This window comes from Neomonachus schauinslandi, chromosome 4 (genome assembly GCF_002201575.2).
Source record: "Neomonachus schauinslandi chromosome 4, ASM220157v2, whole genome shotgun sequence".
Classification (NCBI taxonomy): domain Eukaryota; kingdom Metazoa; phylum Chordata; class Mammalia; order Carnivora; family Phocidae; genus Neomonachus; species Neomonachus schauinslandi.
Genome location: NC_058406.1, coordinates 95464402 through 95490866, shown reverse-complemented (window position 1 = coordinate 95490866; position 26465 = coordinate 95464402). Strand labels below are relative to the sequence as shown.

Here is a 26465-nt window from a genome sequence, read left to right as displayed (position 1 = left end):
ATGTGTTGGGTTTGGTCTTAGGAGATCGTTAATGGTGTTTGCTATGCAGTTTCAGTGAAGGGATTGGGGAAAGCACAGATACAATGTGGGAAATAAGGGGGGGAGATATGAGAATGTGGGGAGAGTGCCATGGACGCTCTAAGCATGCAGCTGTGAAGGGACTGATGAGACCTTAGCTCCAGCTTGTGTCATGAGTCATGCATTGAAAACTTATTGACTCCCTGTGAGTTGGATGGCATGAATAAGGCACAGCCAGGGCCCTCAGAGTTCTCACCATCTGCTGGACAGACCAGCCAGGGAGCCAGCACCACCACACAGTGGTGCATGAGTTAGGCTGCATGAGAGGGGGCACCACACACTCAACAGGGCATGCGATTTGAAGGCTTGCAGGAGGCCCTTCTGATGTGATTCGTTTTGGTTGTTGTTCAGGTATCTTAACATACAGTGTTAAATTCGTTTCAGGTATGTAACGATTCAATACTTCTGTACATTATTCTGTGCTCATCACAAGTACACTCCTTAATCCCCTTTATCTATTTCACCCAATCGCCCACCCACTTCCCCTCTGGCAACCACCAGTTTGTTCTCTGTATTTAAGGGTCTGTTTTTTGTCTTTTTTTTTTTTTTCTTTCTTTGCTCATCTGTTTTGTTTCTTAATTTGCACATATGAGTGAAAGCATATGGTATTTGTCTTTCTCTGACTGTGTTTCTCTATTTCACTTAGCATTATACCCTCTAGGCCCATCCATGTTGTAACATAACATAATAAAATAAAATTTAAAAAAATAAATATATAGGCACTCAAAGGCTGTAGAGGTGAGAGACTTTTGTTTCCTTGCTGATAAGGAAGTAACAAAAATAATTTCTTTTTTATGTAAGACTATTAAAATTGAGAAAATGATCTAAAAAATGGTCAGATTTCATTATTTTATATGGCTGAGTAATATTCCATTGTGTATATATACTATTTCTTTATCCATTTGTCTATTGATGGACATTTGGGTTGCTTCCATATCTTCACTATTATAAATAATGCTGCAATGAACATAGGGGTGCCATATATCTTTTCAAATTAGTGTTTTTCTTTGGGTAAATGCCCAATAGTGAAATTGATGGCTCATATGGTATTTCTATTTTTCATATTTTGAGGAACTTCCAGACTGTTCTCCACAGTGGTTGCACCAGCTTGCCTTCCCACCAGCAGTGCACGAGGATTCCTTTTTCTCCACATCCTCATCAACACTTGTTTCTTGTGTTTTGATTTTAGCCATTCTGACAGGTGTAAGGTGATATTTCACTGTGGTTTTGATTTGCATTTCCCTGATGATGAGTGATGTCGAACATCTCTTCATGTGTCTGTTGGTCATCTGGATGTCTTTGGAGAAATGTCTATTCAAGTCCTCTGCCCATTTTTTAATTGGGTTATTTGGTTTTTTGGTGTTGAGTTCTACAAGTTCTTTAGGTAGTTTGGATATTAATGCCTTATCAGATATACCATTTGTAAATGTCTTCTCCCATTTATAGGTTGTCTTTTTGTTTTGTTGATGGTTTCCTTTGCTGTGCAGAAGCTTTTTATTTTGATTAGTCCTAATAGTTTAATTTTGCTTTTGTTTCCCATACCTCAAGAGACATATCTAGAAAAATGTTTCTACAACCAATGTCAAAGAGATTACTGCTCATGTTTTCTTCTAGGAATTTTATTTTTTCAGGTCTCACATTTAGGTCTTGAATACATTTTGAGTTTATTTTTGTGTATGGTGTAAGAAAGTGGTCCAGTTTCATTCTTTTGCATGTAGCTGTCCAGTTTTCCCAGCACCATTTGTTGAAGAGACTCTCTTTTTCCCATTGTGTATTCTTGCCTCCTTTGTCATAGATTAGTTGGCCATAAAAGCGTGGGTTTATTTTTGGACTCTCTTCTGTTCCATTGATCTGTGTGTCTTTTTTTGTGCCAGTGCCATACTGTTTTGATGATTGCAGCTTTGTAGGGTATCTTGAAATCTGGGATTGATTTTATCCAGCTTTGTTCTTGTTACTCAAGATTGCTTTGGCTATTTGGGACCTTTTGTGGTTCCATAGAAATGGGATTATTTGTTCTCATTCTGTGAAAAATATTGTTGGTATTTTGATAGGGATTACATTAAAGGTGTAGATTGCTTTGGGTAGTATGGACATTTTAGCCATATTTGTTCTTCCAGTCTATGAGCATGGAATGTCTTTGTGTCATCTTCAATTTCTTTCATCAGTGTTTTATAGCTTTCAGAGTACAGATCTTTCACCTCCTTGGCTAGGTTTATTCCTAAGTATTTTATTATTTTGAGTGCAATGGTAAATAGAATTATTTTCTTAATTTCTAATTCTGCTACTTCATTATTAGTGTATAGAAATGGAACAGATTTCTGTATATTGATTTTGTATCCTGTGACCTTCCTGAACTCATTTATCTATTCTAGTAGTTTCTCGGTGGAGTCTTTAGGGTGCTCTATGTGTAGTATCATGTCATCTGCAAATAGTGACAGTTTGATTTCACCCTTACCAGTTTGCATGCCTTTTCTTTTTGTTGCCTGATTGCTGTGGCTAGAACTTCCAGTACTATGTTGAATAGAAGTGGTGAGAGTGGGAAAAAAGAAAAAAATGGTAAGAGTGGATATCCTTATCTTGTTCCTGATCTTAGAGGAAAAGCTCTGTTTTTTACCCTTAGGTATAATTTCAGCTGTGGACTTGTCATATATGGCCTTTATTATGTTGATGCGTGTTCCCTCTAAACCTACTTTGCTGAGGGTTTTTATCATGAATGGATGTTGTACCTTGTTTAATTCTTTTTCTCCATCTATTGAGGTGATCATATGGTAAAACCTTTCTCTTATTGATGTGATGTGTCAAGTTGAATTGTGAATACTGAACTAATCATGCATACTAAGAATAAATCCCACTTGATCATGGTGAATGATTTTTTTTTAATGTATTGTTGGATTTGGTTTGTTAGTATTTTGTTGAGGATTTTTGCATCTTTTTCAACAGAAACGTTGGTTTGTAGTTCTCTTATTTTGTAGTGTCTCTGTCTGGTTTTGGTATCAGGGTAATGCTGACCTCATAGAATAAATTCGGAAGCTTTCCTTCCTCTTCGGTTTTTTGGAATAATTTGAGAATAGGTGTTAACTCAGGGAGCCTGGGTGACTCAGTCAATTAAACATCTGACTCTTGGGCGCCTGGGTGGCTCAGATGGTTAAGCGTCTGCCTTCAGCTCAGGTCATGATCCCAGGGTCCTGGGATCGAGTCCCGCATCGGGCTCCCTGCTAGGCGGGGAGCCTGCTTCTCTCTCTCTCTCTCTCTCTGACTCTCATGAATAAATAAATAAAACATTAAAAAAAAAAAAAACATCTGACTCTTGATTTCGGCTCAGGTCATGATCTCAGGGTCCTATGATCAAGCCCCACATCAGGCTCAGTGCTGAGCATGGAGCCTACTTAAGAGTCTCTCTTTCTCTCTCCCTCTGCCTCTCCCCCCACTCTCGTGGGCTCTCTTTCTCTCTCACTTCAAAAGAAAAGAAAAAAGAAAAGAAAAGAAAAGAAAGAAAGAAGGAAGGAACGAAGAAAGGAAGGAAGGAAGGAAGAAAGGAAGAAAATACTAAAAAAAAAGGATAGGTGTTAACTCTTCTTTAAACAAGTGGTGGAATTCACCTGAGATGCCATCTGGTCCTGTACTTTTGTTCGTTGGGAATTTTTAAATTACTGATTCAATTTCATTGCTAGTATTCAGTCTGTTCAAATTTTTCATTTCTTCCTGATTCAGTTGTGGGAGGTTATATGTTTCTAGGAATTTATCCATTTCTTCTAAGTGTCCAATTTGTTGGCATAAAATTTTTCGTATTCTCTTATAATCTTTCATGTTTCTGTGATGTCGGTTGTTTTTTCTTCTCCTTTGTTTCTGATTTTATTTATTTGAGTTCTGCTCTTCCTTTTTTGACGAGTCTGGCTAAAGGTTTATCAATTTTATTGATCTTTTCCAAGAACCAGCTCCTGTTTTCATTGATCTGTTCTACTGTCTTTTTAGTCTCTATTTCATTTATTTCTGCTCTAATGTTTATTATTTCCTTCCTTCCACTGGCTTTGGGCCTGGTTTGTTTTCTTTTTTCTAGCTCCTTTTGTGTAAGTGTAGGTTGTTTGAGATTTTTCCTGCTTCTTGAGGTAGGCATGTATTGCTATAATCTTTGCTCTTAGAACAGCTTTTGCTGCATCACAAGGATTTTGGAATGCTGTGTAATCATTTTCGTTTGTCTCCATGTATTTTTTAATTTTCTCTTTGATTTCTTGGTTGACTCACTCCTTGTTTACTAGCATGTTATTTAGCCTTCATATATTTGTGTTCTTTCCAGATTTTTTCTTGTGATTGATTTCTAGTTTCATACTATTGTGGTTGGAAAATATGTATGATATGATTTCAATCTTTTTTAATTTATTGAGATGTGTTTTGTGGCCTAACATGTGACCTGTTCTGGAGAATGTTCCGTATACACTTGAAAAGAATGCATATTCTATTCTTATTGGATAGAATGTTCTAAATATATTTGTTAGATCCATCTGGTCCAATGTATCATTCACAGCCACTGTTTCCTTGTTGATTTTTTGCCTAGATGATCTATCCATTGATGTAAGTAGGGTGTTAAAGTCCCCTACTATTATTGTAGACTACCAATTTCTTCCTTTATGTGTGTTAATAGTTGCTTTATGTATTTGGGTGCATAGGTATTTACAAGTGTTATATCCTCTTGTTGGGTTGTTCCCTTTATCATCATGTAATGTCCTTCCTTTGTCTCTTATTATAGTCTTTGTTTTAAAGTCTATTTTGTCCAATATAAGTATTGCTACCCCAGCTTTTTTTTTTTGCTTCCATTTGTATGGTAAAGGTTTTTCTACCCCTTCACTTTCAATCTGTATGTGTCTTTAAGTCTGAAGTGAGTCTATTTTAGGCAGCATGTAGATTGGTCTTGTTTTTTTATCCATCCAGTCACCCTCTGTCTTTTGATTGGAGCATTTAGTTCATTTACATTCAAAGCCATTATTGATAGGTATGTACTTACTGCCATTTTCTTACTTGTTTTACTATTATTTTGTAGTTCATCTCTGTTCTTTTTTCCTTTTTTCTCTCTTCCCTTGTGATTTGCTGATTTTCTTTTGTAATTTGCTTGGATTCCTTTCTCTTTATTTTTGGATATTATTACAGGTTTTTGATTTGTGGTTACCATTAAGCTCATATACAACGTCTTATGCATATAGCAGTCTATCTTAAGCTGGTGGTCGCTTAAGTTTGAACCCATTCTAAAAGCACTAAATTTTTACTCCCCCTTCTCCACATTTTATTTATATGATGTCACACTTTACATTCTTTTATTTTGTGAATTCTTTGACTGCTTTTTATAGATATAATTAATTTTACTGCATTTGTGCTTTAATCTCTGTACTGTTTTTATAAGTGATTAATCTACTACTTTTGTTATGTTTGTATTTGCCTGTGAAATCTTTGCCTTTCATAATTTTCTTACTCCTCTTTATGGCCTTCTCATTTCACTTAAAGAACTCCCTTTAATGTTCCTTGTAAGTCTGGTTTAGTGGTGATGAACTCCTTTAACTTTTGTTTATCTGGGAAACTCTTTATCTCTCCTTCTATTCTGAATGATAGCCTTGCTGGCTAGAGTATTCTTGGTTGCAGGTTTTTTCCTTTCAGCACTTTGAATTTTTCATGCCCCTCTGGCCCCTCTGGCCTGCAGATTCTCTGCTGAAAATCAGCTGGTAGTCTTATGGGGTTTCTTTTTTATGTAACTGTTTACTTTTCTCTTGCTGCTTTTAAAATTCTCTCTTTATCACTATTTTTTGCCATTTTAATTATTATGTGTCTTGGTGTGTATCTCCATGGGTTCGTCTTGTTAGAGGCTTTCTGTGCTGCCTGGACCTGTTTCTTTCCCCAGATTAGGGAAGTTTTCAGCTATTATTTCTTCAAATAAATGTTCTGCCCATTTTCTCTCTTCTTCTTCTTTGGTATTCTTAAAATGTGAATTTTATTATGCTTGATGATGTCACTGAATTCCCTTAACCTATTCTCATTTTTTATGGTTCTTTTTTTTTCTTTTTGCTGTTCATCATGGTTGCTTTCCATTACCCTGTTTTCTAGCTCCCTGATCCATTTTTCTGTTTCCTCTAATCTATTGATTCCCGCTACTGTATTTTTAATTTTGGTTATTGAGTTCTTCATCTTTGATTGGTCCTTTTTTATATTTTCTCTTTGTTGAAGATCTCAGTGAGATCCTCCACTCTTTTCTCAAGTCCAGTGAATATAACCATTGCTCTGAATTCTTTATCAGGAATATTGCTTATCTCCATTTCATTTAGTTCTTTTGTTGTGTTTTTGTCCAGTTCTTTTATTTAGGACATTTTCTCCTAATGTTGTCTAACTCTCTGTGTTTATATCTATGTATTAGGAAAGTCAGTTATGTCTCTTGACCTTAAAAGTAGTGGCCTATGAGGAAGAGGTCCTGTGGTACCCTGCAGTGCAATGTCCCCTGTTCACCAGGGCCAGGAGCTTCAGGGGTGTCTTCTATGTGGGTTGCATAGGCCCTACTGTTCTAGCTAAGCCTTGTTTATCTTCAGTCCAGACAATTGCAGTGTAAAAACTCTCAAAGTTAAGCCCCTCTGGTTTTCAAAGCCAAATGTTATGGGGACTTATCTTCCCAGTGCCAGTGCCCTGTGCCTGGGATGCCTGGGATGGAGTCTGTCTCTCTCCTTTCTCCATGCTTGTGGTGCCCCTCCTGTTTGTGGTTAGTCTACCCAGGGGTTTGTTTCCCAACTGCATCTCTGCCCTCCCTACCCTTTTCTTTTTCTTTTTTTTTTTTTAAAGATTTTATTTATTTATTTGAGAGAGAGAATGAGAAAGAGAGAGAGAGCACATGAGAGGGGGGAGGGTCAGAGGGAGAAGCAGACTCCCTGCCGAGCAGGGAGCCCGATGCGGGACTCGATCCCGGGACTCCAGGATCATGACCTGAGCCGAAGGCAGTCGCTTAACCAACTGAGCTACCCAGGCGCCCCTCCCTACCCTTTTCAATGTAGCCTCCTCTCTATGATTAACCATGGAAAGTCTGTCCTGCTAGTCTTCAGGTTTTCTGAGTTGGTTGCGTGGATATAGCTTTTATCGAGGTGTGCCCATGGGAGGAGGTGAGCTTAGGATCATCCTACTCTGCCATCTTTCCAGAAGTCCTCTCCCCTGATGTGATTCTTAGGATGAGTTTTAAAGGATGAATTGGAGTTTAGCAAACAAAAGAGAAGGGTATTCCAGGTAGAAGGGATAGGATAAAGGCATGGAGGCAAAAAAAGGTAGTTGTATCCAGAAAAGTGCCCGCAGTGGGGAGTGAGTGCCTGTGGATATGAGTTCTTCAAGGACGAGGGGCCTGTTCTTGAAGGGCCTTGAATACTCTTGTGAACCCCAAAGTCTAAATTTCATGCAGTATGCTTGGGAAAGAATCTGGGATGGGATTTTCATTTTCCTGAGTTTGCTGTAGTAGCAGTTTGGAGGATTGATGGAAAATGAATAATCTGGAGCCAAGGAGACCAGTTGGGAAGGCTGCTATCTCATTGTCAGCCAAGAGATGTTAACTGGTAACGAGCTGGACTGAGCACCAGGAATGGAGAGAAGGCCATTTAGAAAGTAAAATCTACAGGACCTGGTCACCAGACCAGTTAGATATGAAAGAAGAGGGATAGATACCAGCTGGATAGATGGTATCATTTATTGAGCTGAGGAATAGAGAAGAAGGAACAAATTTTGGAGAAAAGAAAGTGAGTTCAGTGCTTAACATGGTAATTTTGAGGAGCCAGTGGAACTTCCAACTGGAAATGTCCAATAGACAGTCAGAAAATCTAGCTTGCAGCTCAGGCGAGAGGTTTGGGTGTCGGTACCTTGTGGGAAACTTAAAGCTGCAGATAAGAATTTGATCCATTAGGTTTGGAAGAAAGAAGGGCAAGGATAGAACTCTAGGGAACAAGAACATTTAAGGATGGGGAGAGGAAGAGCTGCCAAATAAGGAAAGTAGAAAAAATAGACACACATGTGAGAAGACACATGGTCGGGGGAGGGAATGATCACTGGGGTCAGGTGCTGCCACAGAGGTCAGCTCAACATTTATCAATACCTATCTTATGCCTGGCACTGCAAATACAAAGATGAATGATACAAAGTCCCTCCTCTCAAGGAACTTGCAGTTTAACAGGAAAGATAAGCACAGAAATGAATAAAGTGCAGGAACAGAAGTATGCACAGAGTGTACAAGTGCTATGAAAACACAACAGGTTACTTAGTGAGGCCAGAGACTGGACAGATCAGGGGAAAGCTGACTGGAGCAAAGATGTCTCCGCTAACTCTTCAGGTGTGAGAACTAACTATGGAAGCATTAGACAGGAGAGGGTAGGGGGAGATCTGTCTGCAGAGGAAATAGCATAAGCAATGGCACAGAAGCAGAAAATATGATGGTTTGTGTAGGGAACTAAAAGTCCCAAGGAGATTCAGTAAGATAACTACTGAAATGTTGATAGGATTGAGCATTTTAAAAAGGTGCCTTGATGTCAGGCAGAGTGAGGACAGAGCCCATGCTGCATGAAATGAGATGTAAGGAATAGGGGTGCCCTTTCAAGTAGTCTTGGGGCAAAGGACAGGAAAAGAGAATTCAGAAAAGATGAAATCGAAATTACCATTAAACACATAAAAATGTAAGCAATTAATAGCAATGTTTTAAAAAATTGCAAATTAAAGAGCTGTCATTGTTTAACCTATGAAATTGGCCGTTTTTTTTCTTTTTTTTTTTTTTAAAGATTTTATTTATTTATTTGAGAGAGAGAGAATGAGAGAGAGCGAGTACATGAGAGGGGGGAGGGTCAGAGGGAGAAGCAGACTCCCCGCCGAGCAGGGAGCCCAATGCGGGACTCAATCCAGGGACTCCAGGATCATGACCTGAGCCGAAGGCAGTCGCTTAACCAACTGAGCCACCCAGGCGCCCCCGGGTTTTTTTTCTTATTAATTATATATGATGTTGGCAAAATTTATATAAAACAAGCACTTTCAGAGAAATTGGTACAAAATGTTTAGAGGTCATTATGACTGTAAAATTCATGAGTTAAGAGAGCTTCTAAGATGGCAGAGTAGGAGGACTCTGACCTCACCATATTTACAGCTAGATATCACCCACATCCAAGTCAGTAAACTGGAAAGCAATCCAAAGACTGAAAAAACAAACTTCACAACTACATATAGAGAAGCTGCATCTGAAGGGTTAGGAAGGTCAGAAAGGCAGAGGGAGGCTGCCTGCAGAAGGGAGAGAGCTGCACATGGCAGAGAGGACAGAGAAATGGACTCTTGCACCAGGGAGCTCACACAGGGAAGACTAATCCCCATAAAATTTGGCTTTAAAAACCAGAGAGGCTGAATTCCGTGAGTTTGTAAAACCTGTGGGACTTAGAGCCTGGAGCTTGAAGAGTCAGCTGACACAGCACTGGGCAAGCTGGGAGGGTGAGAGATAGCTGGGTCACCACCCTTAAAGAGCAGCCTCTATGGAGAGGCAACATGAAAATAGCAGTTTCCACAGTGCCGGGGCAAACAGGAGACAGATCTGTTCATACTGATTTCAGAGCATGTTGGGTGACTTCGAAAACAAAGAAGCTGGCAAGTGCCATTTCCCTCCACCATCCTCCAGCATAAACGTGGGAAGCAGGACTGCGCAGATACTTGCTACCTAACCTGCTAGCAGTGCACCATGACCACGAGATCTCCTGAGGACTTGCCCACTCCACGCCTGCTAACCTTGGCCCTGGGCTCAGGACAAATTCTGTTAAAGCTGCCCACACACCTGCTCAGCCTCTGAGTGCCCAGCTGCTGCACCATGCCCAGCTGAGTACCCTAGCCACCGTCACGTGCTAAGTCACAGCTACATACCAAGCCCAGCCTCATACCCCTGGCTGCCCTGGCATATAGCCCCCAGCTACCACAGTGCTTTGGGGGTCCAGCATAGGACTAGTGGCCCAACGCAAATTTTGCTAACATTGCCACCCTGCTCCCAAGTTCCCTGGAAGGCATGTCCACTCAGAGCTGGCCTCCCTGGGTCCCGAATGCCACAGAGAGCAAGCACAACACACCAACAAGCAGAAAGTCAGTGCAGACAATTGCATGGAAAGGAAAAGTGACTCAGACACAATAACGGCATAAGCAACACACATAGGATACTCTCCTGAAGTGTCAGGACGTCTTTTTTATAAAAGAGCAGTTTCAAGAACAGAAGACACAGCTGACTTTCTTGACACACAGAAACAGACACAGAGAGGCAGACAAAATGGGGAGACAGAAATTTATCCCAAACAAAATAACAGGACAAGGCCACATCCAGAGATCTAAGCAAAACAGATAAAAGTAACATACCTGATGGCATATTTAAAGCAGTGATCATAAGGATACTCAGTGGACTTGAGAAAAGAGTGGAAGACCTGAGTGAGACCCTTAGCACAGAGATAAGGAATAACATAGCAGAAATAAAGGGCTCAATAAACAAAATGAGAAACATGCTTGATGGAATGAACAGCAGGATGAAAGAAGCAGAGGAATGAATTAGTGACCTAGAAGACAGAGTAATGGAAAGTAATGGAAAGCTGAACAAAAGACAGAGAAAAGAATTATGCAAAATGAGAATAGACTCAGGGAACTGAATGACTCCATCAAACATAATAGCATTCCTATAATAGGAGTCCTAGAAGAAGAAGAGAGAAAAAGGGCAGAAAATTCATTTGAAGAAATAATAGCAGAAAACTTCCCTAATCTGGGGAAGGAAACAGATATCTAGAGCTAAGAGACACAGACAATTCCCATCAAAATCAACAAAAGCAGATCCACACCAAGACATATTGTAATTAAACTGGCAAAATATAGCGATAAAGAAAAAAATTTTAAAGCAAGACAAAAGAAGTCAGTACAAGGGAAAACCCATAGACTAGCAGGAGATTTTCCAGCAGAAACTTCCCAAGCCAGAAGAGAATGCCATGAAATATTCCGAGTGCTGAATGGGAAGGATCTTCAGCCAAGAACACTCTATGTAGGAAGAATACTCTATCATTTAGAATAAGAGAGAGAAGGAGTTTCCCAGGCAAAAAACAAAACAAAATAAAACAAAAAACAACAGAGGAGTTAATGACCACTAAACCAGCTCTGCAAGAAATAGTAAAGGGGACTCTTTGAGTGATAAAGAGAGACCAAAAGTGACAGCATGAAGTAGAATATACAAAAAGAATAAAAATGAATATTTCTGTAAAAAATCAGTCCAGGAACTCACACAAAAAGGATATAAAATATAATAATATAACAACATATAAAAATATGGGGAGGAGACGAAAAAACAATCAGTTCAAACTTAAACAACCATCAATTTAATATAGACTGCTATATGCAGAAGAGGTTATATACAAACCTAATGGTAACCGTGTATCAAAAACCACATGTGCAAAGAATAAAGAGGAAGCCAAATATATCACTAAAGAAAATCAGCAACCATAAAAGAAAGACAAGAAAGTTTCAGAGAAAATCTTCACAAACAACCACAAAACAAATAATAAAATGACAATAAATACACATCTATAAATAATTATTTTAAATGTAAATAGACTAAGTGCTCCAATCAAAAGACACAGGGTGACGACAGAATGTATTAAAAAAACAAGACCCATCTATATGCTGCCTATAAGAGACTCATTTTAGACCTAAAGACACATGCAGATTGAAAGTGAGGGGACAGGGAAATGTCTATCATACAATGGAGGTCAAAAGAAAGCTGGGATAGCAATACTTAAATTGGACAAACTAGATTTTAAACCAAAGACTATAATAAGAGATGAATAAGGGCATTATATCATAATATAGAGGACAATCCAACAAGAAGATATAACAATTGTAAATATTTATGCTTCCAACAAGGGAACACTTAAATACATAAAACGGTTAATAAAAAACATAAAGGAACAAGAAAAGCATGTCCACTCTCACCACTTTTATTCAAAATAGTACTGGAAGTCCTAGCCACAGCAATCAGACAACAAGAAATAAAAGGCATCCAAATCGGGCGCCTGGGTGGCTCAGTTGGTTAAGCGACTGCCTTCGGCTCAGGTCATGATCCTGGAGTCCCTGGATTGAGTCCCGCATCGGGCTCCCTGCTTGGTGGAGAGTCTGCTTCTCCCTCTGACCCTAACCCCTCTCATATGCTCTCTCTCATTCTCTCTCTCTCAAATAAATAAATAAAATCTTAAAAAAAAAAAAAAAAGGCATCCAAATCAGTAAGAAGTAAAACATTCGTTATTTGCAAACAACATGATACTATATATAGAAAAACCTTAAAGTCTCCACCAAAAAAACTGCTAGAACTGATAAATTCAATAAAGTCTCAGGATACAAAATCAATGTACAGAAATCTGTTGCATTTCTACACACCAATAATGAAGCAGCAGAAAGAGAAATTAAGAAAACAATCCCATTTATAATTGCACCCAAAATAACAAGATACCTAGAAATAAACCTAACCAAAGAGGTGAAAAACCTGCACAAAAACAGACACATAGATCAATAGAACAGAATAAAGAATCCAGAAATAAACCCACAACCCAAAGGCCAATTAATCTTCAACAAAACAGGAAAGAATATCCAATGGGAAAAAGTCTCTTCAACAACTGGTATTAGGAAAACTGGACAGCAATATGCAAAAGAATGAAACTGGACCACTTACTTAAACCATACACAAAAATAAACTCAAAATGTATTAAAGACCTAAATGTGAGACATGAAACTATAAAAAATCCTAGAAGAGAGTACAGGCAGCTTTGCTTTTGTTTTCCATGCCTCAAGAGACATATCTGGAAATATGTTGCTACGGCCAACTTGAGGCATGGAAAACAAAAGCAAAAATAAACTATTGGGACATCATCAAAATAAAAAGTTTCTGCACAGCAAAGGAAACAATCAACAAAACTAAAAGGCAACCTACAGAATGGGAGAAGATATTTGCAAGTGACATATCTGATAAAGGGTTAGTATCCAAAATATATAAAGAACTTACAAAACTCAACACCCAAAAAAACCAAATAATCCAATTAAAAAATAGGTAGAAGACATGAACAGACATTTCTCCAAAGAAGATATATGGATGGTCAACAGGCACATGAAAAAATGCTCAACATCACTTATCATGAGGGGAATGCAAGTCAAAACTACAATGAGATACCACCTCACACCTCTCAGAATGGCTAAAATAAACAACACAAGAAAGAACAGGTGTTGGTGAGGATGTGAAGAAAAAGGAACCCTCATGCACTGTTGGTGTGAATGCAAACTTGTGCAGCCACTATGGAAAACATTATGGAGGCTCCTCACATAGTTAAAAATAGAACTACCTTATGATCTAGCAATCGCACTACTGGGTATTAACCCAGAGAAAACAAGAACACTAATTCAAAGTGATACATGCACCCCGATGTTTATAGCAGCATTATCAACAAAAGCCAAAATATGAAAGTAGCGCAAGTGTCCATCGACTGAGGAATGGATACAGAGGATATTATGTGTCTACACACACACACACACACACACACACACACACTAGAATATCATTCAACCATTAAAAAATGAAATCTTCCCATTTGCAATGACATAGATGGAGCTGGAGACTATAATGCTAAGCGAAAGAAGTCAGAGAAAGACGAATACCGTATGATTTCACTCATACGTGGAGTTTAAGAAATAAGCAAAGGGGAAAAAATAAAAGAGAGAGAGACAAACCAAGAAACAGACTCTTAACTATAGAGAACAAACTGATGATTACCAGAGAGAGGGGGGTGGGGGGATGGGTTCAATAGGTAATGGGATTAAGGAGTGCACTTGTGATGAGCATAGGGTGATGTATGGCACTGTTAATTACTATATTATACACCTGAAACTAATATTAAACACTGTATGTTAAGTAACTGGAATTAAAATTTAAAAAGAAATTTAAAAAGACTAGTGAGTTAAGTATGTTCATGCCCTCTGATTCAGAAATTCCACTCCTCAATTTATTTTAAGGAAAAGAAATCAGAGATATGGTATCATTGCAGTGTTTTTCATAAGAACAAAATACTGAATAGGCCATTAATATGTAACAATAGGGGATTGTCTAAATTATATACTATCATATGATTGTTTTACAACCATTAAAAGCCACTATTTCAAAGAATTTTTAAAGAAAGTAATTTTGAAGTCATAGTTTTAAGTCTAAAAAGCACATAGTTGGATTTAAAGAACGAATTAAGTGTGTGTTTGTGTTTAAGAATACACCAGGGGCGCCTGCGTGGTTCAGTCAGTTGAGCATCTGACTTCAGCTCAGGTCATGGTCTCGATGTCCTGGGATGAGCCCCACATCGAGCTCCATGCTCAGCGGGGAGTCAGCTTGCCCCTCTCCCTCTCCCTCTCCCTGCCCCTTCCCCCCTGCTCATGCTCTCTCTCACTCTCTCTCAAATAAGTAAATAAAATCTTTAAAAAAAAAAAAAAAAAAGAATATACCAATAGGGGTGGCTGGCTGGCTCAGTTGGTAGAGCATGAACTCCTGATCTCTGGGTTGTAAATTCAAGCCCCACGTTGGGTGTAGAGATTACTTCAGAAAAATAAAATCTTAAAAAAAAAAAAAAAAAAGAAAAAGAATACACCAACAGTGTTAGTGATTATCTTTAGTGTAAGAATGCAAATATGTCTTATTTTCTTTTTTTTAATCTGCAGTAGTTCCCCCTTATCTGTAGGGGATATGCTGCAAGACCCCAGTTGGTGGCTGAAACACAAATAGTACCAAACCCTATATATACTGTCTTTTTTCCTATATATCCATACCTATGATAAAGTTTAACTCATAAATTAGGCACCGTAAGACATGAACAATAACTAATAATAAAATAAAACAATCATAATCACATACTGTCATAAAAGTTATATGAACGTGATCTCTTTCTCACTTAAAATATCTTGCCATACCATACCTACCCTTATTCTTGTGATGATGCAAGATGATAAAATGATGAGATTACTAGGTCATTGGGCTACTAACAACCTAACAATATGTTAGGGGGATCATCTGCTTCCAGACCCGTGGTTCATCACGGGTAACAAACTGCGAAAGCAAAACCGCAGATAAGGGGGGGAACTACTGAATTTCCCAAATTTCAACAGTAAACACATATTTCTTCTACAGTGAAGGAAACCAACACATGTTAGTTTTTTCAGAAAAAGCTGGGTGTGAAAGCAAGGGGGGATATGGGCAGAGGTAGAGGAGGACAATAGTAGAGGGTACTGTTTTAGACTGAAGAACACGGGCATGGCATTATACGATGAGTGGAAATGTCAATGGAGAAGTAGAGGCTAAATGTATAGGAAGAAAAGAAGATAACTGACATCACAGGCTTCCTGAGGCCATGAGAGACAATGAGACCCGGCTCTAGTAAAGGGGTTCACCTTCAACAGAGAAGGGCACTTCTGTGGTTTGATGAGCGAGAAGGAAGTAAGGAGCAGTGCTGCCTTGTTGACTTTGCATGCTCACTGCCTACAACAGTGCCTGGCCCTGAATGGAGCACGTAAGTTTATAGGTGAAGAAGAAGGTTGGAGGATTTCTAGAGGTTGACTCCCATTTTCTCCAGTGAAAGAGCCACTCTCTAGTGCAGTGGTTCTCAAACTTGTACCAGAATGTATTATAATGTATTATTTTTGTGTGGGTCTGTATCCTTTTCTAAACTGTGAACTCCCTAAGGGCAGAAGAAATCATGTCTTATCTCCATATCTACCACACCATTCCAGTGACTGCCTGGTGCAAGGTAGATGCTCAAGAGCTGTTTGTTGGATGAATGAATGAATGAATGAATGAATGAATGCAGTATGAGAGGAGACATAAGAATAGTGGTAAGGGTTTCATATAGCTTATGTGAGTGTTAAAGGGAGTTGACTAGTGACAAATAAAAGGCCCGGGGCAGCCTAAAGACAAAATTGCGTAGAGAGCATACCTCTGTACTTAAGAGGATTCCAAATAGAAGCTGGAGAAACTATTTATAATTACAAGTGATCCATACTGCTCCCTGTCCAATTATCCCCCATTCTTTGAACCTGCCCTGCACAAGTGTCTATGGGGCATATGAGAGGAGAGAGACCCACCCAGCCCAGCCATCATAGAAAGGAGTGGTCCTCTAACTGCTAACATTCAGTTTTCTTTTGTTTAATTTGAACCTGTACAGACTTTTAAGCCTTACTAGGTAATACCTACCTTCCATAATAAATTGGACCGAGTATGTAGAAAGTCTTTTAAATTATTAATGACAGTACAAAAGCAAGGGACTATTATTTGGGGGATATTTTACTTATTTTTATATGCTGAAAGCAAAAGGTTGCCCCAAATTTTTAAATGCTTCGGGTCCTAGAATAGCTTCCTCCAGCCAGGTTTCAGGGTTCTGAAGCAGTCGTTGGCCTAAATAGGAACATTCCACCAAAAAGAGAGGATTGTATTTTTTCCCCAATACACATTTTTGCTTTAAGGTTATGAGAAAGGTGCTAAGAGAAGTGGTTTAAATGTGAGCGGAAGCTGACATGGATTAACTTTCATAGGATGCTCTGTAGAGGAGAGGGTTGGATCAGAGTGATGATTCACAGATACCATCGTTTGTTATTCCTTTTTTTTTTCCAAAACAGAATTGCATTGATGAAATTGAGGCCATAATCAGTGTTAAGCTCCAGCTCATCGGAATTGTTGGTATTGGGATTGCAGGTCTTACGGTGAGAAAGTTCTAGAACTTACCTTTTTTGCTTTCTAAGAAGCCTTTGCATCTTATTTATCTTCAAGTGTGATATGGCAGCATCTGAGAAGAGATTTCTCGTAAAAGACAGACGTTTGTTGACAGGACATCTTCTAAGAACAAAGCTCATTTGATATAGCAATACTCAGTTCTCTAAAATATGATACCAATTTTACCTTTAACCTAATTATGACCTTGAGTTGATCATTGCAATAACTTCCCACATTAAGGCCAGCAAGCTTAAACTAGACAAGTCATTTCCAATTCTGGGTCGCTCCTTACTGTTAGAAATTTAAAATAGCCTGCCAGGTTAATCTCTCTCACCTATGATTTGCAGAAGTAGCGCAGTGTAGTGATTAATAGTGCGAGCTCTGGCATCATGCTGTCTGGGTTCACCTCCTGGCTGCACTACACACGGGCCCTGGGTTCACCTCCTGGCTGCGCCACACACGGGCCCTGGGATCATGGGAAAGTTTCTTAATTTCTCTATCCCTCAATTCCCTCATCTGTAAAATGAAGATTTTAATGTACCAACCTCATGAGATTGTTGTGAAGATAAAATGGGGTAATACATATAAAGTATTTGTAGGAATTAACTCATATAAAGTGTCTGGAAGATAGCACTCAATGAACGCTAGCTCTGTACATAATCTGAGTGTTCCCAAGCCCAGAATCCAGATAAAGGGAGTAACGTATGCAGAAGTGTGAAGCATAGTACACCCAGGCAGGGGCAGATGGCTCCGGGCCGCCAAAGTACAAGCGTGTGCAAGAATCGACAGGGGCCAAAGGGATGTGATAGAAGCAGCAAGAGATGACCGTGAGGAGGGTGTGAGTGTCCACATAACCGTGGTCTTTGTGTGCCCTTTTGAGAGACCGGGCTTTATCCTTAAGGTAGTAGGAAGCCACCAAGGGCTAGAAGGACCTGTGTTGCCGTGTGGAGATAAGTTGGAGGGAGGCAGGATTTGAGTCAGGCCGGTAAAGAGGTGATTTCCACTGTCCAGGGCTTGAGCGATAACAGCTAATGCTAAGGTAGTACCTACCCTCTAGCTCTCTAGGTAGATTAATTCATGGGATCAGCTAAGGCAGAGGCAAAGGGCATTACAAGGAAAATCAAGGCATTGGCACGGGCAGTACACCAGGTGTATGCTGAGGACTATGCTATGCTGAGGACCTCCAATCCAGGGACATCTCTCGGGCCCTCCTCACCTGCTCTGGGGCTAGCCTGGCTGCTATTCTGTGGCTTCCTGAGGACGATTTTGAGGCGGAAGATTTAAAAATGGGCCGCATAATAGAGGTATCACAGAGACACTCCTAACAATTCTACAGTCTCCGTGAGTGAGCGTCCTAGAGGCAGTCACCCCTGACTCCTGACAGTGCCAGGACAGTGCTGAAATGGTCCTTTCTGAGGGGTCCCTTTACAGTACAACCAGGACGAAGCAAGGGTTGCATCCAACCTGACAACCACACTAAAGGGGGAAGGCTCTCTATTGGTCATCTTGAATCAGCACCCCCAGCGTTCCTTCTGTAATTCCTTTCTTCTTAAGGTAAGAGTTGCACAGTGTGATCAGTTAGCCAAATGTCCATTAGGTGTCTCCCCTGCCATACACTGGTACTGAGTTCTGGCAGCCAGAAGCGGAGAGCCCTGCTCCAGGCTGTTCTCTTAAGCCTACCTCTTCCCTTCCATAAGAGCAGATAATACATGGCTTTTTAAATTTAACATTTATAGATTCTAGCCTGATGTAGGATAGGATTAAGGAGAGAATCATAGGGTTATGGTACAGATTTCTTTAAACAAACACTGACAGTAGTTTATAAACATCGCACCCACAGATTACATTCTATAGGCTCTGTGAAATTATAGGGGAAATGATTGAGAACAAGAAAGATCTTTTGACATCCTTCTGTTCAAACCATACCAGTCGCTATTGGTTTTGCCAAGTATTTGGCTTTTCAAAGAATTATCCAAGAGGCAGAAGACGTCAGAATACCATAGTTCCAACACCTCAGTTTATGCTTTGGGAAAACTGTTGAGTTAAATAGTGAAGCATCATTTGTACCTTAAAATGGAGCAGGAAAAGTGAAGAGATGCTATACTTTGTAATCTGTGGTCACTGTTTCAAAATTTCAGAGCTTTTCCAACAACAGGAAACTATTTAGACCAAAGCGTAAGCAACTAATAGTTGACAGGTTAATATGGAAGTCTTTAGCCATCAGCCGTAATTAAGTAGTATATATAAAAATGCCATTATAGCCAGTAATTATTGGTAATAATTATTTGTTAGACACCCACGCAGTTTGCTGACTTTTTAAAAATCAATTTCTATCATTTGGAAGTCATTAACAAGTGGTTCCTTCTGTTTCAGATCTTTGGCATGATATTCAGCATGGTTCTTTGCTGCGCAATACGAACCTCACGAGATATGATATGAAGCTACTTCTACATGAAAATTGCAATCTAGAGCCTTCATACGGCTGTCACCAGAACTGTCTCCTGGCTCATTTTTAATATTCAAAGGACATTAGGATCTAAAATAATATGCTGTTAATTGTACATTTGCACATGTATGTATGTTTGGCTCATTATTCGTTTACCCCTTGAGTGAATGCTGTGTATGTTGACAGAGATTCACGTGTGGTCTGTGTGTTTCTGGTGTATGCATTGTACATAATGAAATCTGTTTGCTGGAAATTCCTGGTTCTTATTATATCAGAGGAACAACCTATTTGACTCTCAGAAAAAGATCATCAAACTTTGATAAACTTTAAAAACTTGGCTATTCAGAAGAAATGATAATGGGTCATTTTCTCAGATTCTAGCCATAGAAAGTTAGATACAGAGAATTCAGGATTTCTGCTTAACAGAAGCAATAAGTTACAGGACTTGAGAGATGATGGTGTAGTGCTAAAATTGACTACATCTGAGTTAGGTGTAAGGGTTTCCTGGGATTTTTTTATATACATACTCTACCCAGAACACAGTAAAACACAGTTTTAGAACTAAACACATCTGTAAAACTAAATATTATAGCATGGAAAATCTAATTTGAATAAGTCATACTTTCCTAGTATTTAAAAACAAAAAACTCCCTCTGAAAGGAGTGGTCACACAGACAATCATGTGCCCTATAAAATTGAGTGTTTTTAGGACTTTTAAAAAGATACCTTTTAGTAACTTTTTAAGGACATTTTTTGTTCTTATATAAATACATTTAAATATTACTTTATAACTTTCTTTTTCCTGACTCTGCTCTGAACTACAGCAGCCCTCCATGAACAAAAGGGCTTTTATCTCAAATTTTTCCATGTTTCTCCAAATGTACAGATAGAAAGACTAAAGCAAGAGATCTGGCAGTTGCAAATAGTGGGAAAGAGAATTTTTACTGGCACTGCATCTTTGAAATACCTCGTAACTTGAGTTTACATATTTTCCTAATTTTTTGTATTTTTCTTATTCACCTAGAGAATTATTCTTCATAGATTTTGACCTACAGTTTTCACCCCTTAAGATAAAACAAAATTCTTTCTAATTCAAATATTATATCATAAGCATCCTTGGCCAAACCAAAAGAAAGAAAAGCATCTACTAGTTGTGTGCACATAGCAGAGACAAGCTAAGAAAATTAAAATACTTACACCCACAGAACAGAAATATTTTTTTCTGTGTAAATCTCCTATAAAAATAAAATTTTCATATTCTTTATGGTCTTGATGCTTCAATTTAGGTAGGTAAACCCAAATTTAGAATCTAAACTTATATCTTTGTCAATTTTCAACAACTTAGTGCATTTAGTAGATCATAGAGGGGGTTTTTTATTACACTTTAAAAGTCCACACAAAAGTGAAAGTACTGGGGACTTTGGAAACCATGTAAGTTCATATGCCTGTGAGAACACAAGTCTTTGGGGATGCACTAAAGGAAAGCGTGCACTCCCAAGAAACTTTTACAAAACGTTTTGCTGAAAAGACTTAACCACTACAAATAGTCTTATTGGCATAGAGAACCACACTTCTGCCATACTTGCTACGGCTACGAACTTTGGAGGAAGCTTTTCTGGAAAAAAAAAAAAAAGATTGGAAGCAAGCTAAAAATTTAATTGTACATGGCTACTTCACTGTGTCTATAGCTAAAGAAAAGTTTATTTTAACAAAATCACTTCATGAAATAGATGTTTATACTCCAGTAGGTGAGAAATATAACCTTTTAAGCAAAGAACAAAGAGCCCATCTCTCTTCATGGCTGTAGTTCATCCTCTACCTGAAGACAGGCCCAAGTGCATACGTTTCTTCCACCTCAGAATCGTCTCTGATTCAAACACACTGAGTTTCATTCTATACCTGATTAACAACCTTAAGAAGACTACAATACTTAAAAGTGGGGGAGTGGAGATCTGTTCCATCTATGGTTAATGTGTCCCTTTGGGGAGTAGTTTTTCCAAAATCTGTGCCATGAGTAAAATTAGAGAATTCCACCTCTGAGTGAGGGCAGATTTTTATATATCATAAATCTATATATATCTTGAATTCCTATATATCTTGAATCTATATGTGTCTTGAATCTATGTATCTTGAATATATAACTCTTGAATATATATACATATATAACTTGAATATATGTATGCACGAATGTGTGTGAATACAGACATATTCATGTATACATATATGGGTACATATATATATATATACATACACACACATATATATAAATTTTTGGTTATATCTGTTTACCTGAACTGATTTGAGATCAGACCCAAATATATTCTTAAGCATCTGGTACCAAGGCACTGAATTAAAATTTCTTGATGAACTATTTTAAGTTATTTCAAATTAAATTTTCTATGTACTGGAATTGCTTGTTTGATTTCTCTTAAAATTCTATCTTTTTTAAAAGGGATTTTTTAAAAGATTTTATTTATTTATTTGACAGAGGAGACACAGCAAGAGAGGGAACACAAGCAGGGAGAGTGGGAGAGGGAGAAGCAGGCTTCCCGCGGAGCAGGGAGCCCGATGCGGGGCTCGATGCCAGGCCCCTGGGATCATGAGCTGAGCCGAAGACAGGCCCTTAACGACTGAGTCACCCAGGTGCCCCAAAATTCTAGTATATCTTTATACACATCTTTACACAATTTATCTAAATGTCCAAATACCAAACAATATGGTTAAAAAAAAAAAGAAGGAAAGAATAGTAACCCTTCTATAGTGTGACTATGAGGAGCTAGACTTAAAAGCAACCCTAAGGACTTTTGTGCAAATAGATTTCAATTAACATTGTCTCATCCAAACTATACTATCCAGAATAGCTCCTTTGTTGTCCAGGGTTCAATCTGTAAAGCCACACGCTGGTACAGGGACCAGTGTAGTCCCCCGCACAGTCATCCAAGAGAGTTGCTCTCCTTTCCCCGTGTGCCCCGTTAATAGGTTTACTTGATGAAAACGAGGCTTGTGGGAAAAAGGCAGTGAAGGAGATAGCGTATCTTCCCAAGTCAGTATCAAAGATTAAAAGGAAGAGGCACCCTTGGGAGTTCAGGAACTTTCCTGGTTCACTGCTCCATTGACATCCCCTTTGGCCACCAGCCCCTGATTTCAGCAACCCTATTTTACCCACCCCTATGAGGGAGCATTCCTGGGCCCCTAAGCCAGCCAATTAACTGCATCATCTTAATTTGGACTTGTCAAAATCAAATTTATATTAAGGTATATTTTAAGGGGCACAAAAAGTTTCTACTTTCTTTCAACATGACTATTTTTTCCTATAAAATGTACCTGAAAGTTATTATCTGTAGGCATCCATTGAAAGGTAAAAAGACTACACTAATGCAAAATGTTATTAATCATTTTGTTGATATCCTCACTGTCAAAAAAGTTAAATACGTCCCAGGAAACCACTATTCCAATGGCTCTCTCCTGGGGATATGGAAAGCATGAAGTATAGAAGTAATATGTCCTGAATGCTGCAAAGCAAAATCTGTGCTGATTTCATGAAATTTTTAGCTAATGTGCCAAAAACCCATCTGAAGCTTTGGGATTTGTTTTCATTGGTTTTTTTCTTGTATAATTTAATGTTGGTTTTACTTATATTAAATAGAAAAAATTTAAATTAAAAGAAATAACCAACTATGAGGTAGCAAACCTGGCAATGAATGAATATTATCTAAATTGTTACAATTATTATATTGATGAGAGTTTCTGTTAATTATAAATCAAATATGCATCATCATGCACAACTGAAGATACTTCTGCATGATACCAAATACCTATTTGAACACATTCATTTGTTGAATTAATGAATAACTTTTGATATATTTCCCAATTCTATTTTAATTCAAAGACTTGATATCAATAGCCATAGTCTGAGTCCCTATATTTTCCTCTGGGCCTGCTCTGCCTTATAAGATGCAACCCACTCTAATATTAGATTTTTGTTTACTTTGTTTGAGGACTACTATTTTATACATTTGAAAAAACTCTTTAGAAGATAGTGGTATGCTAAGATGAATAAGAGAAGTCTGCCTTCAAGGAGCTTCGACTGAGACAAAAACGGGCAAATATAATTCCCATGAGGTAAGCGCTATGATATTCATTAACCAGAAGTAGACCCTCTCTATCTTGAAGAGGCTGATCAGGGGAGAGAGATTTTCTGAATTTTGAGATCTCTAAACTGAGTCCTGAAGAACTCATACAAATTATCCAAATAAAAAGTAATAGCAGCAGAGAAGAAAAGTGGATCACTGAGGTAACGACATCAAGAAGACCCTGAAACAGATAGCATGGAAGCATTCCAAGAGGACATGTCAAGAACTGGGGAGATGAAGGGCCCTGTTAAACTGTACCAAGGAGTCTTATCTTTGTACGGCCATCACAGCAAAAATTTTAAACAATGAGTTACAAAATCAAATTTGAACCTTTTAAAAATCACGTAGCTTTAGTATGAACAATGATTGGAGGGCAAAGGCCAGAGGATTTCATGAGGATTTCTAACTAACATACTGGGATTCCTACCAAGAAGTAGACAGATATAGGGGCAATTGAGGGAAAGAGGAACCTGGAATCATTCCCAGGTTTCCTGACAGCTGAAGGATGGTGGTGCCCAGAAGAAAAAGCAGACTGCAGTGATGAAGCAAGTTGGAGATGACTATAGGACATCCAAGAAGAAACATAATCAGGCACTGGATACATACCCTGAAGCTCAGGAAAGGAGTCCGAGCTGGAACTATAATTTAGGAATCTGCAACATAAAAGTGAAATGCCCATATTTGAACAATATGGGTAGCCTTTCACATTAAAGACCTCAGTGAGAAGTTTTCAAAAACTAGAATCCTCTACTCCAGTAAAGTTTAAAGCCCGAAACAGTTCTATACTCCCCATCCATTCCTCCATCTCAGGCTGGAGGGTCTCTATCAGCTACCCGCACTCCTTCAGTAGCTGCCATCTAAATCATCTTTTATTGAAATGGGTAGTTTCTCATATGTTCTACATTTAACAGGGTCCAAGGGTCAATCGAATACATGATTATCAGAACACTAGCCCTTCTTTCACAAAATGTGCAAATTTCACTCCTATAGCACAAAGCAAAATTACATTTTCAGAAGAAGTACAGTTCAGAACTACATTACAGTTGCCTGCTAGACCATAGCATGGATTTCTACTCATCAGAGAGAAGGGTAGCAAGAAAAGGCATGAAAAGAGAAAATGTGGACTTCGGCCTCATTAGGACTGATGATAAATGCCATAAATGTATTATGTTATGAATCCAGATATATGACCTCCACTGGGCCTTCTAGGGTAACACAGTGGTCAGAGAGGATAAGGACCTGTATATTGGACTATTAGTAAGTCATTGTCAACCCCCACTGGAAACAGTTTCAAGGGAAGATGGGAGTGGAAGTCAAATCATAGTAGGTTGAGAAGAAAATGAGAAGTGAGGAAATAAATGGTCAGTGTAGGAGGCTTGTTATAGTCTGAATGTTTATGTCTCCTTAAAATTCATGTGTTGAAATCCAAATGCCCAATGTAATGGTATTAGGAGGTGAGGTCTTTTGGAGATTCTTAGGTCATGAGAGTAGAGCCCCCATAAATGGGATTAGTGTTCTTATAAAAGAGGCCCCAGAGATCTCTTGGCCCTTCCACCAAATGAGGACACAGTGAGAAGGACCAATTATGAACTAGGAAAAAAATCTCTCAATGGAACACAACCACGCTGAGCACCATGACCTTGAACTTTCCAGCCTCCAAAATCGTTTCTGTTGTTTATTTATTTTTTTTTAAGATTTTTATTTCTTTTTTGACAGAGAGAGAGAGACAGCGAGAGAGGGAACACAAGCAGGGGGAGTGGGAGAGGGAGAAGCAGGCTTCCCACTGAGCAGGGTGCCCGATGCGGGGCTCGATCCCAGGACCCTGGGATCGTGACCTGAGCTGAAGGCAGATGCTAAATGGCTGAGCCACCCAGGCGCCCATGTTTCTGTTGTTTATAAGCTACCCAGTCTGTCGTATTTTGTTATAGCCGTCCAAACAGATTAAGATGGGATTTTTACACACACACACGCACAAACTGGAATAAGAATTCAAAGAGAGAGGAGCAAATAAACAAAAGGTTGCACAGGTTCACAAGAAGATTTAGTTGTTTTTGCTTTTGCATTTTTATTTAGGAAGAGATTGAAGAATGATTCTTGCTGAGGAGAAAAAGCCAATAAAGAGGAAGCAAGAGAAGAGAAAAAAGAAAACAGCGAAGTCCTGGAGGAAATGGGGGATGGGATCTTTTAAAACTAAGGGGGAAGTCTTTCTTTTCTCTCTCCTGGCCATTTTGGCGGCTGCTTTTGGTTGGGGCCGTCCCGCAACTAAGGCAGGAAGATGGTGGCCACAAAGAAGATGAAAAAGTCACTGGAGTCGATCAACTCCAGGCCCCAGCTTGTTATGAAAAGTGGAAAGTATGTGCTGGGGTACAAGCAGACTCTGAAAATGATCAGACATGGCAAAGTGGAACTGGTCATCCTCGTGAACAACTGCCCAGCCTTGAGGACATCTGAAATAGAATACTACGCCATGTGGGCCAAAACTGGTGTCCATCACTACAGTGGCAATAATATTGAATTCGGCAAAGCATGTGGGAAATACTACAGAGTACGCACACTGACTATCATTGATCCAGGTGATTCTGATATCATTAGAAGCATGCCAGAACAGACTGGTGAAAAGTAAATCACGCAAAATTTTCCTTTAATAAAACTGGCCACAGCTTGTTTAAAAAAAAAAAAAAAAAAACTAAGGGGGAAGATGCTGAATCAGTCAGTACTTTTCAGTTGCAAGTGTCAGAAACCCAACTCGGACTAGCTTAAGCAGTTATGATTAAAAGTTACAATTTCAGTAAGACTGTTGAATCACAGACCTGAACCTCTGAAACAAATAATACATTATATGTTAAAAATAAATAAATAAAAGAAGAAGATAGCAGGAAGGAAAAAATAAAGGGGGGGGGAATCGGAGGGGGAGAAGAACCATAAGAGACTATGGACTCTGAGAAACAAACTGAGGGTTCTAGAGGGGAGGGGGGTGGGGGGATGGGTTAGCCTGGTGATGGGTATTGAGGAGGGCACGTTTTGCATGGAG

At 38.9% G+C, this 26465-nt stretch overlaps 2 protein-coding genes across 4 annotated transcripts in view; both read left to right on the top strand.

Annotated features, from left to right (window-relative positions):
- TSPAN2 (tetraspanin 2) overlaps window positions 1–19419 on the top strand; it is a 52967-nt gene extending 33548 nt beyond the window's left edge. For 2 of the 3 annotated variants that reach the window (XM_021690219.1, XM_021690218.1), the window contains 2 exons: window positions 16762–16845; window positions 19229–19419. In XM_021690219.1, coding sequence (XP_021545894.1) covers window positions 16762–16845; window positions 19229–19294 — 150 coding nt within the window. In that variant the 3' untranslated portion in view covers window positions 19295–19419. The remainder of the gene's footprint in view (window positions 1–16761; window positions 16846–19228) is intronic. The other variant, XM_021690220.1, reaches the window with a different exon arrangement.
- Window positions 19420–25709: 6290 nt separating this feature from the next.
- Window positions 25710–26057, top strand: LOC110580545 (60S ribosomal protein L30-like). Its single transcript, XM_021690246.1, has one exon. The coding sequence runs from the start codon at window positions 25710–25712 to the stop codon at window positions 26055–26057; it is 348 nt and encodes a 115-aa protein (XP_021545921.1).
- Window positions 26058–26465: the final 408 nt, after the last annotated feature.

Bases quoted from the DNA above. Each gene is read 5' to 3' on its own strand.
- LOC110580545 (XM_021690246.1), top strand. From the start codon at position 25,710: ATGGTGGCCACAAAGAAGATGAAAAAGTCACTGGAGTCGATCAACTCC.